The sequence below is a fragment of the Epinephelus lanceolatus genome, chromosome 22 (assembly GCF_041903045.1).
Source record: "Epinephelus lanceolatus isolate andai-2023 chromosome 22, ASM4190304v1, whole genome shotgun sequence".
Taxonomy (NCBI): domain Eukaryota; kingdom Metazoa; phylum Chordata; class Actinopteri; order Perciformes; family Serranidae; genus Epinephelus; species Epinephelus lanceolatus.
This window is the reverse complement of record NC_135755.1, coordinates 20,528,690-20,548,505: the sequence shown is the minus strand read 5'-3', so window position 1 is coordinate 20,548,505 and position 19,816 is coordinate 20,528,690. Positions and strand designations below refer to the sequence as shown.

Sequence of the window (19,816 nt, the reverse complement as noted above, 5' to 3'; positions counted from 1 at the left end):
ACCTCTACAAGCTACTTTGATTTCTTACTAATGTTTTCTTTTTCAACATTTTGGGAATGATGCTTATTTGCTTGGCGTCACATGAGAAGATTGATATCACTCTAACATTAGACCGTTCAATATGTAGTGACAGTTGGCTTAGCTTAGCATAAAGACTTAAAGCCTTACTCTGTGCAAAGGTAACAAAATCCACCTCCCAGCACCTCTGAAGTTCACTTATTAACATGTTAGACCGTGTTTGTTTAACCTGCACACAAACCCAAATGTAAAAGCGGTAATTTGCCGTTTTACAGAGGGAAGACTTCAGGAAATAGTCCTGCCCATAATACAGTAAATAATCATTTTTACATTGGGTTAAACAGGTTAAACAAACAGGATATATCATACTATTCCATTAGCTTCAGAGGTACTGGTCGGTACATTTGAGTTTTGGACATTAACATGCTAACCCTGGCTTATGGTCTTTATGCAAAGATAAAACAGTATGCTTCATATTTAACAGACAGTGGTGCGTTCACATGAAATCAGGCAGACAGTAGACGGCACACATAAGATATCATTTTACTGGAGGATAGCAGGATGATAAAGTTAGGTGAGACTGGTTGAAAATATTGGCAACAGTAGCAGTAGACGGCATTGCCGTTTTAAGTTTAAATATTTATATTTTTTGCCAAATCTTTTTGTATTTGTGTAGTGTTTCTATTGACTCAAATCTGTCTCCATAAGAAGGTACTGTCCTTGTGCCGTGTACCGTCCATGTGAAGGCAGCAAAACTGAAATATCGCATTTCCCAAAATGTTGAACTATCCCTTTAAACACATCAATTATCTGCAAAGTAGCTTGGAGAGGAGACAAAGACTAAACTTTCCAGCACTGGACTGGTGACTGGTGTTTATCCCCCGCCCTATTGAGTACCATTGCTGTCTTGAAAGCAAACAAAGAAATGTACTGGAATATGTGTACCTATCGCAACAAATAAATAGTAATATGTGAATAATGCTTTTAAGGTTTCCCATTGTATCAGTACACTCTGATAAACCCATACTCGCACTGTACCATAGCTCTGTTTCCCCAGTTTGAATTTTTAAATAGCGATCCAAAAAGGGTGCTGACACTGTGCCACACCCGACTGGTAAAAGCACGGGAACAAGCACGGTACGTGTGCAATGCCACTTGTCGCCTCTGAGGCTAAAATGGATCCAGCCATGAGCTCGTACCATTTAAGGGGTAATTCATTAGGAAAAAAAATACATTCTCTACTATGACTTTGTCCACAATGTAATAACTGTATGGTACCGTACTGAGGAAGGGTTATGCATGGGGTAAAAAAAATAATTAAAAATAAAAATTAACGTTTGAAATTCAACATAAAAGTTTCCAAGTTTGTACCATAATGCCTTTGCTTAGTATTTCCAGCCTCCCTTTTTAATACCGTACGGAGAAGCAGAACCATCTGATAATAAGACTACCTTGGGTTCTGCCGACACCCCCCTCAACCAAAGTTCACTGACCGATGTCTGTTGAAAAAAAGCAGCGCACACTGGCAGCATCGATTGTGAGAGAGGGGGGGGAAATGAAAACAAAAAAAACAGGACAAGATATGCATATAAAACACAAAAAAAATTAAAAGATGAAATACACTTATAAAAAACTGCAAGCGTTTTTGTCATCTGTTGTTATGTTGTTGTTGTTTTCTGCATCCAGAAGGGAGCGGCTTCTCAGTCTGGGTGAAGAGGTCAGAGGTCGCCGGCGGGATGGGAGGGGGAGGCCAAAGGTCACAGGCAGAGTCAAGTGCCCCGAGCAGAGACATGAGGAGGAGGAGGAAGGTGGGGAACCTCTGTCGTCCCGTTGCTCAGTCTGAGGGAGAGAATGAGACAGAAAGAGAAAACAGAAAGGTAAGAGATCCATCTTCAAACATCAAATTCAAGGACTTTCCAGGCCTAATTCCCAATTCAAAGACCCAACTCTCCATAGTTTAAAACAGTGGTTCCAAACTGATGGATCAGGGTCCAAAAGTGGATTTTGGGTCCATTCTGAATGAACCACAAGTGACTCACAAACATGTCAAGTTTGTAAAAATTTTTTACATTTGATTTAAAAAACTTTCAAAGTCTTGATTTTCTCCCTCATATTCACAGACTTTCAAGGATTTCAATGACCTGTGATAACCCTATTTCATACAGAAACTGTCACAAGAGTCAGCTCATGCACTGTTAACATGAATAGCCACAGTTTCTGTTCTTTTTGCAACACATTGTGTCTTCACTTATTTCCCCTTTCCATCTGTCTATGCAAAGGTCATGTTCCTGAAACACTGTACATATGATTCTTTTTATAATAATCTCTCACATTTGGTGATGTAAGCAGGACACTTAAGAGCTTAACGTCAAAGGATGCAGGTAAACGTGACTATAAAATGAAAGAACATTAGTCTCCATCTTTGCAAAACAAACAAAACCAAAAACACTCAATGATGCCAAATATACATCAAATGCAGCTTTTGCAGGAAGTTCCAGAACATATAAAAAAGATCATCACTTCGTTACAATAAATGCCAGTATTATATTAAACATAAGCCCTTTTTAAACAGGAATTGTGCAAATTTGCAGGAAAGCCCAATCAGTCTTTTTTCAGCATTGGCAGTATAAAAGTAAAATTGGGGAGTGCAGCAAAATGCCGCCTACCTACTTTTGTTTATACAGAATGTGCCTTTTTCAGGGCAATGGGGGTCGTGAGCAAGTAACAAAACGCGTAGCTCAGCGTGTGACGTAAACAGTGACGTGGGAGGGAAGCCGCGGCTGGTCAGTCCTTCGGCGATTCTCTCGTAAGTCGGCCCGTTCTTCACCGTTCCTGTCATCTGACGGTTAATGGCCTCTTCGTTTGCGAGGACAAGGAGGGCGCGCAATTCCTTGTCTCCCCAGTTGTTCACCTTTACAGTGTCTGTTAGGTTTGTGTTTCTCTCTTGCTACTAGCTGCTCGCTAATTCCTGCTATCAGCTGTTTCCTGTTTATCCACCGCCAGTGGGTCGCACATGTGGCGTCATCAGCAGCTCCTCCCACAAGTCTTCAACAGCCCCTCCCGTTGCAGAAGGCCACCTCGGTCTGTTTAAAGTAAAAGGGTTCCGCCATATGACTACCCTACGAGGTGGAAAATTGGGCGCCTCGGATCAACTCGCCAATCTGGCTCTGTGTGTCTAAGCGCTCTTCGGCTTTCAGAATTACCATTATTACGGCAAAAGACGAACAGCACAGTGCAAGACATGCGGCATAAACATCTCGGACAGCCAGGCAACAACTTCAAACTTTGCTCATCATTTGAAGAGCCATTCTGCCCAGTTAGTGCTTGTCAATTAGCTATTATTATCTGGTTAGTCGGTAGTTAGCTAACGTTAGCTTGATACGATACGGGGGTGGGGTGGGGGGGTGTGTCGGTTTGGTGGAACTTGTTTTTTAATTTATTTGCTAACATTAATCCCAGAAAACGTGAGCGAACATTCCGACCGGTTCATCATTGACTTCATCATTGCAGCGATGAAGTCAATGTTTACTGACAGTTACTTATATCTTGTCTTTTCACTTTATTAAGATCAGATTCTGCAGGTAAAATTACAATAATAAGGTGACTTGACTTGGACTTGACTTGACATAACCTGTGACTTGACTTGACGTGCCCAAGAAAAAATGACTTGGGACTTACTTGAGACTTGAAGGTTAAGACTTGAGACTTACTTGAGACACGTCACATGTGTGACTTGGTCCCATCTCTGCTTTTTACACATACTTCCATTAATAAAATGGTTTCAAGTTTAAGTTAAAGTAATAAAATGGTTGTTTAACCAACAGTAACCCTTGTGATTTAATTCATTTAAGGGTAATTTTGACTGCTAATATCATAAATTCTGAAACACCGTGACACTGTGAAACTGCAATATTTTCTGAGATTGAGGTTATTGTACCGTGAAAATCTTATACTGTTGCAACCCTAATCTGGGACAAGCTAATAAAAGGTGATAATTGCCTGCTGATATTATATATACAATTCAAAGTTTAAGAGGTGAATAATTCAATCTACATATGCTCATAAGATCTTAAAAATAGACAGAATAATCGATATTGAAAATAATAAGTTGCAACCATAAACATAAAAAGTATTCATAAAAGCATCCAGTGGAAAAAACTGTTGTTTTCTATTTGCCTGCTGTGACCCCCCCCCCACACACTCACACGGACACACACACAGACAGAGTAACTGGAATGTGGCCGGTTCACTGACAGTGGTTTTGGACTGGTAATATTAGTTGTTTTGGACATTTTGAAGCCAAGTGCTGCTGACTAATTTTGACTGGGATCTGTCTGGCTTTGGACTCGGCCTTCCGAACAGCACTGCAGGGAAGCAAAACCTCACCTCTCCCACTTTCGGGGGATTTTCTGAGGGGTTACGCGGCCATACGTGACCCCGGGGGGTTTTGTGAAATGTTTTTAAAGCCCACTGTTTAATTTGCAAAACCAGAAAAATGAAAGTTCTTCAGCCACACTGGTGAACGTGTTTGTTTACAGGTATGTACACAACCCCAAACTAATTTCTTGGAGGATTATGGAAACGAGCCTCATATATTATAATCATAGTAAAATCAAGAGTAGTTTGTTTTTACCAACGGACATTCACCGTCAAAGCTTTTAAAAGAAGCAGCACAGATGTAAGATGTCTCTGACCGAGGCGGCGACTTGGCTCAAACTATTTGCTGTAATAAAAAAGAAAAAACTGTTTTCCTGGTAAATAAGTGAGCGTGGCCAGTGAACTTTGGATTCAGCTCGCTGCCAGCACACACACAAAGTTCTTTCCCTGCCCTGCTATCATGGCTGGGCCTGGGCTGTCAGGTTGGCTGTTTTGGTTGCGGCCTGGTGGCTCCGAGTGACCCCGGCGATGGCCGCCATCCAGCTGGGTTATTCCACTGAGAGCGAGGCTTTGTCTGACACAACAATGTGAGCAGCACGCCACAATACAGATGCTTTGACAGGGGGCACTGCTGGAATGCCGCTCCTCTGTTTGTTAGCCACGGGGACGGATGGAGGGATGGATGAACGGACGGACTGATAGAAAGACGGGAGCACACAGTACACAGAGAGGAGGAGTGACGGTACACAGACTCAGCACAGCCTAAACACCGACCAAATTATAGCCAGAGACAAGTGACCACAACTGGGTGACACAAACCAACCTGGCAACCCAACAACAAGAGGTGGAGGAAGAGCAACACTTTCTGCCACACTGATACACTTGTAGACACAAGTTCAGACTCACTCTGAGACGAAAAAAGTTCAATATTTACTCGGGAAAAACAGCCATTGCAAAACATGTTGAGGCCTGAGAGACGACCAGCACAGCTACTTAGTTGTTTTTTTTAACAATCTGATTTGTTTGCTGCAAATCTCTTTTATAAAACTACAATCATCTAGTTGCATCTCTCGTTGTGTCCACACTCCGTCTTGCTCCCTCCTGCAAATTACCTTGCAGTTTTTGCACTCATAAAACTGAAGTTAGGCCAACTACTATGACTAACAGCAGAACGCACTGGGTAGTTTTTGCAACTTCAGTGTTGAGGATTGTGATGTTTACTAAAACTTAAGAATATCTTCCGGGCTACGGCAGCTCCAGCCTGTTGGCCAGTCTGTGGCACTGCAGCCTTCAGTGTTGATAGGCTATTTCTTGTGATGTGTAACCAATCAGATTGCGGCTGGGACATTAAGCAAGGCCACAGAGTGGTGACGGCAGACAGAGTAGTAATAACGACTAATAATAGAAAAGGGGTTTGACCAAATCATATGCTGATGTAACCAACTGGAAAGGTTTTCTTTCTTTAAAACGATACATGATACCAAGAATGATACGACGGCCATATTTTGGGGGTAATACACCCAAAGCGTTCCCACCCCACTCGTCAAATATCGCTGCTTTGTGTGTGGATGTTCACGTCTACATATGAGGTGCTAGGTATCCTCCTTTGCCTGTTGTTGGCGTTTCGGGACGCTGTGTCAATTGATACTTGCTACATGCATTGCTTCTTCAAAATACACCACCATTTTCACAGGAAATGTTCGAATTAACATTTATTTCCTTGTGCAACAAAAGATCGTGGTTAGGTTTGGTAAAAAAACCATCATGGTTTGACTTATCATTCACATGGGAAGTGAACAGTGGGCTCACAGGTGAAAGTCCGGGGTTTGGTGGACATATTTGATGGCACTGGTTTGCTCAATAATGCGCCAAATACTGCCACTGCACGGTGTGTATTATACCGCTGCAAAAGGCGCCTTTGTGCGTCGGTCTTTAACACCCAGATCAGTGACAAAGCAGCAGTATTTGATGAGTTCGGGATGAGAACAGGCTGATATACCACATGGCTGAAACTGAAAGCTTCAATCAGTTTCTTGTCCTCTTTTCCATTTTGATTGATTTTAAATATTAGGTATATATAGTTTCTTATTATGTACATACAACAGGCACCGTCCTGTCAATTGTGCTCATATTAAATCTTTCTGTTGTTGATTCATTTGTAGAATTTCACTGTAAAGCAGTGTCAGGACATGAACTGTATTTGTTATAACATTACAGCAGAGACGGAGAAAAAGAGAGAGACAGAGTGAGAGACAGACAAAGAGACAGAGACAGCAGGAGAAAGATGGACAGACAGAGAGAACCAGACGGACCGAAACAGACAGAGAGAGAGACAGAGCAGTCTGAGGTCTCTGGGTTTCTCTGCAGTCCAGTCGTGGACTTTGATCAAAACAACTCTCTTAGGACACGAGCCCGACTGACCTAAACTGACCTCCGCTGAATACACACACACAAACACACAGACACCCTCGCCACAAAATCGGGTTATAAAAACACTGTTCTCCAAACACCTGCATTAGCTAACAGCTTGTTGTGTCATTGCAACACAGGCAGGTGTTCAGAGCCGTGACCGTCTCTCTTGCTCTCTGTCTGTCTCTCTGTCCTTAAATCCCATTCAGCCAGCTGGGACAACAGATGAAAGGCATCATGGGAGTGAACAGCCAGCGTAACGTGTTGACCTGACACAGGCTGGCGTGACAGCTGAGGGCAACGGCCTTTTAAGTGCAGATCGAGAAATGAAAGTGGTCGTTTTTTCCTCCTCCCTGATCTTGATCGGCGTTTGTTAACAGTTTCTAACTTTATTATCTAACAGATTCTGGGTTCAAGTTTCCTCAAGCAATAGATCTGGTACTTTTATACCATTTTTACCCTTTCTACCTGTGTTATAAAACCCATAAATTGTCTAGGGATTCACTAACTGATAGTGATATCGTGCTGATACTGACTTAAATTGCTGGATCTGGTATATTCTGCGTTGACGTCTAATTACAAATGGGCGTACTACGGCATGCGTTAGCATCACGCTCGTAGACTACAGAGCTGAGGGAGCAAACAACAAACAAGCATTTTCTGACATTGCTCAAAGCTGAGAGAGACCAAGATGCAGTGAAGAAAATGTGGCGTGACCTGTGGGACACAAACATCCACAACAACAGGGAGGAATGGGACACAGTTTTGTTTTATACATCCGATAACCTGCTTTAAACCGAAGGGTCGCCAGTTCAAGTTCCCGTTCGGATCAAATATGGAGCGTGGACTGGCAGCTGGAGAGATGCCAGTTCACCTCCTGGGTCTTGATCAAGGCACTCCAACTGCCTGTCCATTGGCAGCTGCCTTGCTCCGACATCTCTCCATTTAATGCATATATAGGTCCTGTTTGTACGTGTGTGTGTATGACAAACTGAATTTCCCCTCGGGGATTAATAAAGTATATCTTCTTCCTCTTATTTCCTGCAGCATGCAAATATTTTAGATTTATTCTAGTTTGTTCTGTGCATGTCAAAAGGTCAACAGAAGCCGCAATCAAAAAGATGAACAAAGGTGTATGTTGCTGTTTTCAAAGATGCATGAGCACACACATTTAGAGTTTTCCTAATAAAGTTATCTAACGTCACATTCCTGCAAGGCAAGGGGTACTCTCGTAAAGCTCTGCTTTGTTGTTATCATGTCTGAGACAATAAGCATTAAAAAAAAGACGAGAGGCAAAGAAACCAAGAAAAACACGAAGGAAGAAAGGACATAAAGAAGAACTGGAACTTCCTGCATGTTTGAGAGAAACAGGAGGTTCAGTGATTGAGTAATGCTCAGGACCACCTATGAAATCTACACTTAGAGAGTAACTGAGAACTCGAGACCACATAGCTGACAGTGTTTAGGGCCATTTATTACTGATGAGACACAACATTTCCCTTTGAGTAAGCACTGCAGGATGTTAGACACTTAGCTCTTTGGTCTTGTAGAGCTCAATCACTGCCTGTGACTTTGTTTTGCACGACTTGAAATCTTCATTTCTCTACTTCAGTAAGTAAGCTCCATAGAGATGAATCAGGTTTCTGGCTCGCTAACCTTTTTGTGGCGGGGAAAAACAGTATGTAACAATCATCTAAATGCATGTAAAATGTGAGATATATTCCAATATGTTATTGCAAATAACAATTCTTTTCAATATCGGCATCAATTTGTCAAAGTGATAAACAAAACTCAAGATGGCGCCTTCAAATGACTCATTTAGTCCAACAAACAGTCTAAAACTAAAAGATATTATGTTAATTATCATGAGAAAAGCAGCAAAGTCTTCAAAATTTAGAAGCTTGAACAACAAAACTACAATAAAATTACACAAACTCATCGAAATAGCTGCAGATTAATTGTCTATCAACGACTAAGTTACCAAATGTCCCAAACTTCCTTCAAAGGCAGAAATTCAATCACACAGATCAGATCTAACCTGTAACCTAAACCTCTGGGAAACACCTCCTTCTGTAATACTCCAGGAACTCAGTGACCAATGGGAACCCTGCTGGCGCCAACACGTCCGAGGTTAGGGGATCAATTCCCTGTTTAGCTCAATGGACACCAACACTGCCAGGTTTATAGATTCCCATGCGTCTCAGAGCGGGCCACCCATGCTAAAAGCACATCTAGCATGTCAGTGCTTTGAATTAAGGTGCTCATCAAACAGTGCAAGTTATTTTAAGATTATTTATTTGCTAAATGGACGCTAAAATGGGCATCGCAGGGAAAAAACTTCAACCTCTGGGGGGCTTTCAGAGAGCCGTAAACACTCTTCTGTGACAGTCTGAATGGCTGCTTAAAATCTAAATCACTTTATGTGCACACGTGACAGTTAATAATTCTAACATCTGTGGGTATATATGTATATCTGGCTATTTAAGAGAGGGAGAGAGATCTCTGCCTGCAACACACACTGAGCAAAAAGGGGGGTCCTGTTACGAGCATGCCTCGGACCGGCCCATAAATTCATGTCGGTCTGGAAATAGACTTGTAAATATAGACGGGCATGGCTGTGGAGGTGGGAACGAGAGAGGAAAGGGCAGCCTCGTACCATCTTCTCTCACATCTTAACCCCCCCCCCCCCCCCCGGTCGCTCACTGAGAGATAACCCTGCCTCACACTCTGACTAACCCTTTACCACCTCATATCCACTTGGGGGAGAGGGAGAAAAGGGCAGGTTCCCACCGCTGTCACTTACAGCTGAAAAACTCCTCAACTTCCTGCCCTGACCTGACTTTAACCTTTTGCCATCTTATATCCACCTGCTCTTCTTTCCCATCATCCACCTCACCCTTTAATCCATCAGAGCTGTAGCACAATAACCAAAGCATTAAAGGAGTATTTCATGTATTCTCCTTGTAGGTCAATAGTTTGCACATTCCTGCACAACTTTTATAACATTTTCCTATTTCATATTTTTCTTGACTTTTGCAGTACTTGCCTTTTTATCTGCTTCTCTTACTATGTTAAGTCTTGTTCAACTAAACACCACAGAAAATTCCTTGTTCATGAAAATCTACTTACCAATAAACCATGATTATGGTTCTGATCAATGAGCCTGACAAAGATAATCTTACATTTACACCCTTTTGAGTGGTAACAGGGGTTTAACTAACAGGAAAGATATATTAACCATGATATGGAGCTGGCTATACGGTTTGTTTCATCATTAAAAGGTTGACAGAAATGTTCAAATTCACCATTGATTAATCTTGTGATTACTTTCTTTCTTTCTCGATTGGTTTATAAAATGTCAGAAGACAGAAAAATTGTTGAAAGTACCAAGTTATTTTCAATATCAGTTAATCTTCTTATTATTTAACATCTAATCAATTAAATGTTCATCACAATTTCCCAGAGCCCAAAGTGACGTATTCAAACTGCATCTTTTCTCAAACCAGTAGTCCAAAAATCCCTAAACTCCTCATGAACTATCATAAATGACAAAAAAAAAGCAGCAAATTCTTGTGTTTAAAGAGGCTGGATGCAGCAAATATTTGACATTTTGGCTTCAAAAATGACCAAAACAATCAATAGATTATGACAAAAGCTGGCGATTAGTTTTCACTCGATTGATCAATTAGTTGACTAATCGTTGCAACTCTAGCACAAACTCACGTCTTCAAACTGCTTATTTTGTCTGACCAAAAACTCTCCAAATATTCAATTCACACTGTTTTGATGTAGAAAAAAAGCATCATATCTTCTCATCTGAGAAGCCTGAATTGTTGCGAATAATTTTCTGTCAATTGACTAATCCCTTCGTCATTGCAACTTCCTGCATGTGTGCCTTTTGTTTTGACTGTAAAACAAAAAGGGAAAAAGTTATGATACAGTTAAAATACATTTGCAAGGCAAGAAAAAATGTGCAGAGCTACAGGTGCAACAAAAAAAACCCCAACAAACTTGACCACTGACTGCACAGGTCAACAGTTTTTACCAGAGGTGTGTTAATAAAGAATCTCTTATATGTGAGGACAGTTTAAGGTGCTCTGGTACCGACACGTAAACACAAGTTTAAGTGTTGTTGTGAAGACAAATACACAGAGCAGACATCACCCTATGAGTCACTGACTAGCCACTGTCTTCATGATAGGAAAAGCCGGCAGCAGAGAGACGTTACACACTCCATAAATGTGCATCTATGTAAAAATATCCAAACTGTTTCTCACCCAGAATCTTTACAAGTAAAAACCTCTGCAATACCTTTTATAAATTGCCTGATCAAAAGGAACAAGCACTTGTAGCTCACCTAACAGCTCTGTCTTTGTTGCAGCAAATACCTGATTTATTAAACTAAAAAACTGGACAATTGCAAGAAAAATACCTGAAATTATTGATTATCAAAATTGCTGACGATTAGTTGTTGTTGTTTTGTTTGAGTGTTTGAGTATATCAGACTGATATTTATAGAGGACGGGAAAGATATCTGTTGGCTGTGATTGGTTGTCCCTCGTCACATGACAACAGGTGCGTGCTGCTACGCTGCTACATTCCAAAAGTCAAACTCTATTCATCTCAGTGCTCAGTCATTGCTCTTTGAAAAACATGCACTGAGGAACGTGTTCGCGCTGCAATGGCAAATGTCAAAGGATTCTGGCTTTGAAGAGAGCGATATAACTACTACTTTTTCCCGTCAGATATCACTCTCTGACATTACGTTAAGGCGGTAAAAATACTCTCAACATGGTGGCTAAAATACGTTTTGGTGCGGACCCCTGCACAGTAGATTGCTAAGCTTGTACATTAGACTTCAGCCTGTATCTCCAATCTTGGAATGTGCTGACTAACATCAACTGTTAGGAATATACTGTCCATGGATAAGTGCCCCACACAAAACCACTTCAGAAAGTCTGAACTATCCCTTTAACATCAGCTGAATTCATGTTTTATCTAATATTTACAGCCACGTTTCAGAAGTTCACACCAAATTTCCTTGACAGCTGGTCAGAAAGCTCGTCTCTCCCTCCCCCTCCCTGCTCTGGGTCAAGGATCCAGGTGTGCCTGTATCAGTTCAACACCGCAGCTGAGAGGAAGTGCATTCCTGAGTGATGATGATGCGTTTCCTCCCGGCCCCGCTGTGTGCCTTGACACGCTGCCGCCGCAATTACGACGCCACATCAAAGGCTGCCTGCCATGACTCAGCGCGTATAAACACACACACACCTACCTAGATGCAGACTAACACACAAATATAACACAGACTGATTGTGTGTGTGTGTGTGGGCAAGGATTAACATTTCTGAACGTTGCCTTGAACTGCATGAACCAACACACACACACATACACACACTTAATGAACCCGCTGGCAGCGGCTGAAAACAAAAACACACAGACAGACAGACAAACATGCACAATGGGATGTGCTTGAGCGCTTTGAGTGTCAGTTGATCTCCACACATTCAGCACTGTAGATTTACCACACACACACACATATATACACACGCACACAGACACACGCTCTTTCATCTCCGCTCAGCGTCACGATAAACAAATGAGTCAGCCGGCGTTTGCAGAGAATCCTGACTCATGCACACACACACATGAAGCGAGACAGTGAAATTCGGGGAGGAAGCGAGGGGGAAGCGCGGGAGGAGAGAGTATGAGAGAGGACGAGTGGGTGAAAGAGAAAAGGAGATGATCAAAGAGGAAGCGAGAGACTGAAAACTGAGTCAAAACATCCTCTTTTGGTCCTCTTGATCTGTGCACGCCGTCTACCACACTGACTGTAGACCTAACCTCAGCACTAAGTGTCATTGACACACACGTCCATGTCTGGACTTTGCATGCTGTAACTGAGTGCCAGGCAACATGAACACCTACTACACAGCTAGTTCCAATATAATCTATATTCCACTGGAAATTATATTAGATAACAGTGACACTGAAAACAAAACAAAGGAAGATGTAGTGCTTAGTGCTAGTGGATATGTTATAATCCTGTCAGCATGGTACTAGTCCTTTATTAAGCTTGTTCAAAAATCAGTTCGAAGGGTTGACTCAGGAATAAGGATGTGCTAGTCTGGAAATATTTTAGATTTTGGAGAATGTATGGGTCAACGGACAAAGCATGTGCCATATGTAAACAATGCCGTTTTAGGATAAAATACACAGGCGAAAACACAATGTACCTGCCTACTCCTAACCTCACAGCAACACGTGCATGCAGACTGAAATTACTGACTTAAATCAACAATGAGTAAGAAAAATAACAAGGCTGCATGTAATTTGTAAGGCTATGAGTAGAGGAAAAAAGTCTACTGCGGCTGCTGGGCTAATTTATGCAATGAAAAAGCCCTAAGCTAATAATGGGTGACTGGCAAAAAACAACTGTTTTGCTTATGAACTGAAACAGTTTTTATTGAGCTGAATTTTATACTTTTGTTAAATTATCTTGCTGTTAATTCCATGTTTTATGGCTGTTGGGAGAAGTTTGCTTAAGCTAGATAGCCCCGGAGTTTTAGGAAAAAGATAATGGTTTGGGATAAAATGAAGAGTTTTCTTTCAGAAAGCATTTATGTGCCGTTTTTATCATTTATGGCCAAAAGAAAAAAAGAAAGAGATTGCCACTTATTCTGTAACTGATTGTGTTGAATGGGCATATGATATCATCTCATATCAATCAAAATCGTATCACTGTAGACTTTGTGATAGCAAATATGGTCTTGTTGTTCAAAGAATTGATATACTATGGTTTAGTGATGAAACTCGTGATTTATACCCCTCTCGATTAGTTGACTTGTCAATTAAATACTCTTGCTAGTCAGCTCGAGAAGTACTAGTAGGTTAAACTTATTTTTTAAATTTTGATTACATATGACTGCATTCACCCAATAAAAATCTTGTTGTAATAATAAGGCATCCTGAAGATTTATTTTGTTCAATGTCAAATGTGCAAAATCTGATTAAAATATAAAATGTTTTACCCTTATACATTAAATTGTGCTTAATTTGACTGTTCTGAGTTATTTCTTACTTTTAGACTAGTCGACAAGTCCAAGTTTAAACTCCAGTTTAAATGTAAGGGGAAATTAGATGTTAGGAACATCCCTACTCCAGAATACACTTAAGTTAGAGGAGTATCAGCCTCCTTAGTACAGCCTACAAATTGTGCTCGAACACACTGAACAAAAGGCTCACAGTCAGTAGGAAGAAGTTTATTGTTCATCCAACAAATCAAATATGAGGCTTTGTGGCTTTTCTTTGTCATAAATGACATTAAATTTAACATTTTGGGGCATTTGAACTGTTTGAAAAAGTCCCCTTGGCTTCTGTGGAAAAAGTGGTGCACATTATTCTCACTATTTTTGCCATGTTACGGACTAAACAATTACCTGTGAATATTTTCATCAGATTAATCAATGATAAAAAGAATAATTAGTCGCAACCCTACAAACTATGGCCTCAAAATTAACTACTGAATTTAATACAATACAATAAAACACCTCAGAAAGTGAACGTTGTGGAGCTTCACTAAATTAGAGCACCGTTAGGTGTTTTATGTGTTTTGCCATCATACTAACCGCTCCTGCTGGCACTGCACTCATCCCTGTTTCTGTATAAATAAATATATTTTTTCAAAAATGTAGAAAAGTGTCTCAAGTGACAGCTTCGCAGCAGACAAAAGGCTGTGAACACACAAACACCCACACGTTAAGAACACTCTGCACACATGCTGACACAAAGAAAACAGCGGCACGTGCACAGACAGGCAGAGAGACACTACCAGCTACAAAGACAGGAAGTCAGGGCCCTTTTTTTTTTGGGATGATTCAGTCTGCACTTGACCTCAGATAAACCTCAGTTCATTCAGCGAGCTAATTGTCTACCAGTCTGCTTGCACACAACGTACACACAGACCTCAAGATGAACCGCATATTGGTGCCACTTCCTGTAGCAGCACTGTTATAGCCTAGACTTTAGCTCCCTGGACAGATGCCTTCAAAGACATTGTCTGGTTGCTCAAAGCGCCTGAACGCAGCCTTGTCAAGATCACAGAGACTTGATCCAAAACAGATTCACCAGAGGAGCTGCAAATTGATATAATGCGACTAATAATAGCATGAAGCTCTTAGGGTTATTTTGGTTTTCAGTGAGGAAAAAATATCCATAACACTTGCTCTCTTTTACTCACACATAAAAGCTCATTCTCTCTCACACACACACACACACACACACACACGCTGCAAGGAACTATATTCTTCCAAACACTGGCTGGCTGTTGTGACTCCAGAAAACCAATGAAAGTTCTTCCTGCCAAATATGATTGTGAAAGTAGGAAGAGTCTTTAAACAATGGCTGTCAGAGGAGACAAACAAAATTTTAGCACCATTTGTCTGTGAGTGACAGTTCCCCCACCTGACAAAAAAAACACACTTGTGTTTACTCACCCTTGGTTGTCGTGGTGACTCCATCAGATTTGGTGAAGTCTATACTGGCGTAGGCTCCGTTCTCCGGCAGAGGCACCGTCCCTGCCACCGCCGCCACCGAGCTCCCGTTGCTGCTACCGGTTCCCGACGTCATGGCTCCCGTGTTACTCCCATCCTCCCTCAGCTCCAAGGCAATGTAGTTCAGGCCATTCTGGTAGCCCACAGACATGTTCCTGCACATTCTGCCGGCTCCAGCCCCCGAGGAGGAGGATGCTGAGGTCCCGGAGGCTGCGCCCATTTCCATGGCTCTTATTGGAGCATGGTGAGCCGGTGAGTCCCCTAGACCCTCCATGGACACCCACATGCTGTCAAAAGATGCGGAGCTGGCCCATCTGGAAGCCTGACCCTCCGTTAGGTAAGATCCGTTGGGGGCTGTGGAGCTGGCCAGTGTCGGGTGGGTGGCTGAGGATGATGGGGCTAGTCCTCCTCCAGAGGGAGTTGAATTAGAGGAGGACGTGGAGGAGAACGTCTCCGAGCTGTGTCTTCTTCTGCCTTGGGGATCGGCCCTAACCACTTTGGGTTCCACCTGCTGTGACGGCGCCCTTCCAGGGCTTGACGGGGGGAGAGGGGGAGAAATGGATGAGGAGGAGGAGGAGGGAGCGTGGCCGTAATGTCCCTCTATCACACAGAGATGCTGCAGCATGGCTGTGGGGCTCGTTTGCGTCCTCTCACCTCTGCTGAGGTTAAATGTCATGTCTGTGTAGTCATCCCCCATTGACCTCCAGTGACCACCGGCGGGGACTCCAGGGGAGGCCAGCGCCCCGGGATTGCTAGCCAGGGGTCGGATATAGCTGGGTGGGTTCCAGGGGGCAACAAGACTGGGTCTGGGTGACTGGTTTTTACCCAGACATTCAGCGCTGTCCTGCTGGTCAGCTGCTACCTCCACACTCATGTAGTCCTGGTGAGGGGAGTGACGGTGGTCACTGGATCCCAGGGAAGGCGCTTCGTCTTGGGCAGAGAGAGGATAAGCAGGGGACTGTTGTTGGTGGGGGTAGTGATCCCCAAACTCGATGTTAATATACTCCCCGGGACTGGAGGGCCTTTCAGATGAGCTGACAGTGGCGGAGACTGAGGTGGAGGTGCCTGCAGACGCTGTGGAGGGCTCACTAACCCGCAGTGGACCATGGAAACTTCTCCTGCCTAAAGGGAGGCGGTTTGGCCTCACGACGCGTCGGTCAGCCATTGCTGCAGTCGTATGGTGAGCTCCATAAGGCGGGGGTGGGTGAGAGGGGGTGGAGGTGCTACTACCTCCTCCACCCTTCTTCTCTGGTGTTGACATGGAAGCTGTGGCAACTGATGAATATACTGGCTTGGCAGGAGAACTCATAGGAACATACTCCCCATACTCCTTCTCATCCCTCTCTCTGGTGGGGGCCTTGTAGGAACGAGGGAGGGAGAAATAAGGGCTGTAAGACTTTGGGGTGCTCTCAGGTGTGCCAGGTGTGTAATACGCACCGCTCCCTTCATTTGAGAGCTTGCGCCCCCCACCGCTGCAGTACGACATGTCCATATATTCTCCATTTTCAGGTCTCTCCGCTATGCTGTCACTTCCACTGGCACCTGCCATGCTGGAGCTACTGTGAGGGCTGGGGGAGGCCTGACCTGGAGACGGGGAGCTGCCGCTGCCCCCTGGGAGCATCATCATGTAACCGTGGGAGTCTGTGGAGGATTGGGACTGGATCTGTGGAGGGTGGTGGGCTGAACGGGGACCTAAAGCTGGACTGTGAAACTGGGGGGAATGGGAAATGGGATGTGAGTAAGAGCTGGGTTGCATAGGCATGTAGTCGGGAGGAGTGTCCCGTGGCGACGCAGCCACGCCACACATCATAGGCATGTAGCCGCTGTCTTCCTTGGCAGAGGAGGAGGAGAGGGGCGGGCGCTCACCGCTGGCCTCCGTCCGGGAGAGCGTGGAGGGACGGCTCTGCTGGCTGTGCTCGGAGCAGGAGCTGTAGTCAGAACGCAGCGAGGAAGAGGAGGAGGATGGCCCACCGCGGAGCAGTCCGCTGCCAAATGGTAACACGACATCTGACCCCTCGTCCAATGAGAAGTTGGTCTGGGTCATTTTCTGGTAAACTGCCACTCCAGAACCGCCAGTTGCACCACCGGTTGGTCTGGTGAAAGAGTGTGTCCTTCTCCTCAGTGACGACGAAGAAAAGCGGTCCTCCTCTGTCGACGTGCTCTCATCCCGTGGCGTGTCACCTCCGCTGTTGTTTCCAGAGCCTCCACTGGTGCCGAAGACCTCCCGGTTCCAGCCCATGGCCATGTAATCATTTAGACAGTTCTCTTCTCTGATTGGTGGGGTGTTGCCAAGGGAGTCTGGCGTGTTACTCCGCACCCGGAAGTACCGGAAGTCACCAGGACTGGAACCATACTCATCTGAAGAGTTGAAGCCTCCGTCAGATGGGGAGCCACATATCGAGGCGCTCGACGGGCGGGTGAGCGTGTCGGAGACGGAGCCATGGCCACTGCTGGAGGAGACGCTTACTGGACTGGTGGTGGATGGGAAGTGGGAGACTGGCAGCGAGGCGGAACGGGCGTGGTAGGTGGATGTCGACCCTGGGATTGCTCTGACGTAGCGCCCGCTGCCTGTGCTCGTGCCAGCGTTTCCTGTGGCGACACCACTCCCGCTGCTGCTGCTGCCACCCCCTTCCTGGCGACCATGATGGGCGCGTGCCGAGTTCAGGTGAACCAGACTTCCTGTGGCTGAGCGGAACGGCCGGTTCATTGTCCCCTCGCCTTCACTGGATGTTCGGAAGCGATAACCACTCGCCCCAGAGCTCTTACTTGACGGCGGCGTGCCAACCACTGACTCTGTCCTCGACCGCCGCTGCAGTCCAGTCTGGCTCGGTGGCAGGTTGCCCAGGTGGCGCCGTGTTGTGATAAACGGCATAGGGTTGGAGCCCGACGACTGGCTCTTGCTCCTGGGCCGAAACTCTGCAAAAGCTTTCAGGGCTTTCATTGTCTCCAAGATGGTCTCGTGCATGTTTTGGGCCACGACAGAGTCATCCACCTGCATCCATATCTCCCCGGGCCCGATGGAGGAGGAGCGGCCCACCTCGATGAAAAAGAAGCTTTCTGAATGTCCGCAACGTCTGATATTCATCAACTGAAGGTTAACACAGGGGGTTTCAGAGTTCAACTTTACGAGGTGAATGGTTTTAGTTGAGAGGCATAGCCGGTAAACACCTGTGAGGTTTTTAGTTTGACCCAGTCCTTTAGGTTTCACATTCACCTGCCACACCTCTTTGAACACAGTACCAGGGGTGACCGTACCATACCCATCATCCAACTCATCTGAATCCACGTGCCCTTTTTTGCCCTCACTCATCAACTCACTGACAGCCACGTACCAGTCCTCTTGCTCCTGCTCGTTCTCCGCCACAATAGCAAAGTACTCGTCCTTAGTGTAAAGGGCAATGAGGTGCTTGTTTTTGGAATCCGCCCTTTTGTTTACCGTGAAGCACTGGTAGAGGTAAATAACCCTTTTCGGGGGAGAAGGGGCGACCGCTCCACCGCTGGCGGCGGCCGCGGCAGCAGAGCGCAGGCTGTTCCTGAATTTCTTCTCGCTGTCGTAGTACTCCAGGCGGCTCGGCCCGAGGTGGCTGGCAGCCCGGAGCACAAAAAACCTCTTGTGTCCGTGTTTTTGCTTTCTTAAATAGCCACATTTTCGGATATCATCCACAACGTCCGAGGTGTTGGCGACGTTCACAGCGGCGTATACATGGCCGCTGCTGCTGCTAGCGGCGGAGGAAGCGGCGGGGTCCTCGGCGGTGTGTACCTGGCTGAGGGACGAGGAGGAGGAGGCTTTCCTGCCCGGGGACTCTGCGGTGCTTTCCCCGGAAAGATGCTGCTGCTGCGGGGCCAGCTGGTAGTGATGGTGCTGCTGCTGTTGTTCCTTTGGCGGGTTATGGAGGCTGAGGTGGTGATGGTTGGAGGGCGGTAAATGTTGATGGAAGCGAGAGCCGCCTCCTCCGCCGCCGCCGATATTAATTAACGGGGAAGGGGGTTCCCCGACCGAGCCGTCTCCGTTCGCGGTGGCGGCCGCGGATTTCGTCCCCACGTCCCTCTGCTGCGTCTCCACCATCAACATCGCTGCCTTGCCTTCCTGGTAATTCGTGAAATTTGCCATCAGTGAATACAATCAAAGGTCACTTTACTAGCAAGCTAATCCGAGTGGACCTAGACCCCATTCTTGTTTTGGGAGACGAGCTCCCGAGTCCGGCTAGGCCAGCTAACGTTGACTCACAGCTCAGATTTGCAATCCTCACGCACCGGCTTTGTTATTCCGTCAAAAAACAAGTCCCCTCGCCTCTTTTCACGCGGCGAGGCGTGTATTCCACAGCGAGCTTTTTTTCACGAAATGAATCCTACCGTGTGCAACATGACCACGCTCTGCCGTGTTTCTATAATCGGGAGGATCCGGCTAGCTCGGTTAGCAATCCGTTCCCTTCTCCTCCTGTACACATCTCTACGGGCCA

The 19,816-nt window shown here is 45.0% G+C and overlaps 1 protein-coding gene across 1 annotated transcript; it reads right to left on the bottom strand.

Annotated features, from left to right (window-relative positions):
• Positions 1 to 1,719: 1,719 nt before the first annotated feature.
• Positions 1,720 to 19,816, bottom strand: irs4b (insulin receptor substrate 4b). The gene is made up of 2 exons (XM_033609747.2): positions 15,300 to 19,816; positions 1,720 to 1,857 (listed from the first exon to the last, which is right to left on the bottom strand). Exons 1-2 carry the CDS (start codon positions 19,465 to 19,467, stop codon positions 1,853 to 1,855), a joined length of 4,173 nt encoding a protein of 1,390 aa, XP_033465638.2. The 5' UTR covers positions 19,468 to 19,816; the 3' UTR covers positions 1,720 to 1,852.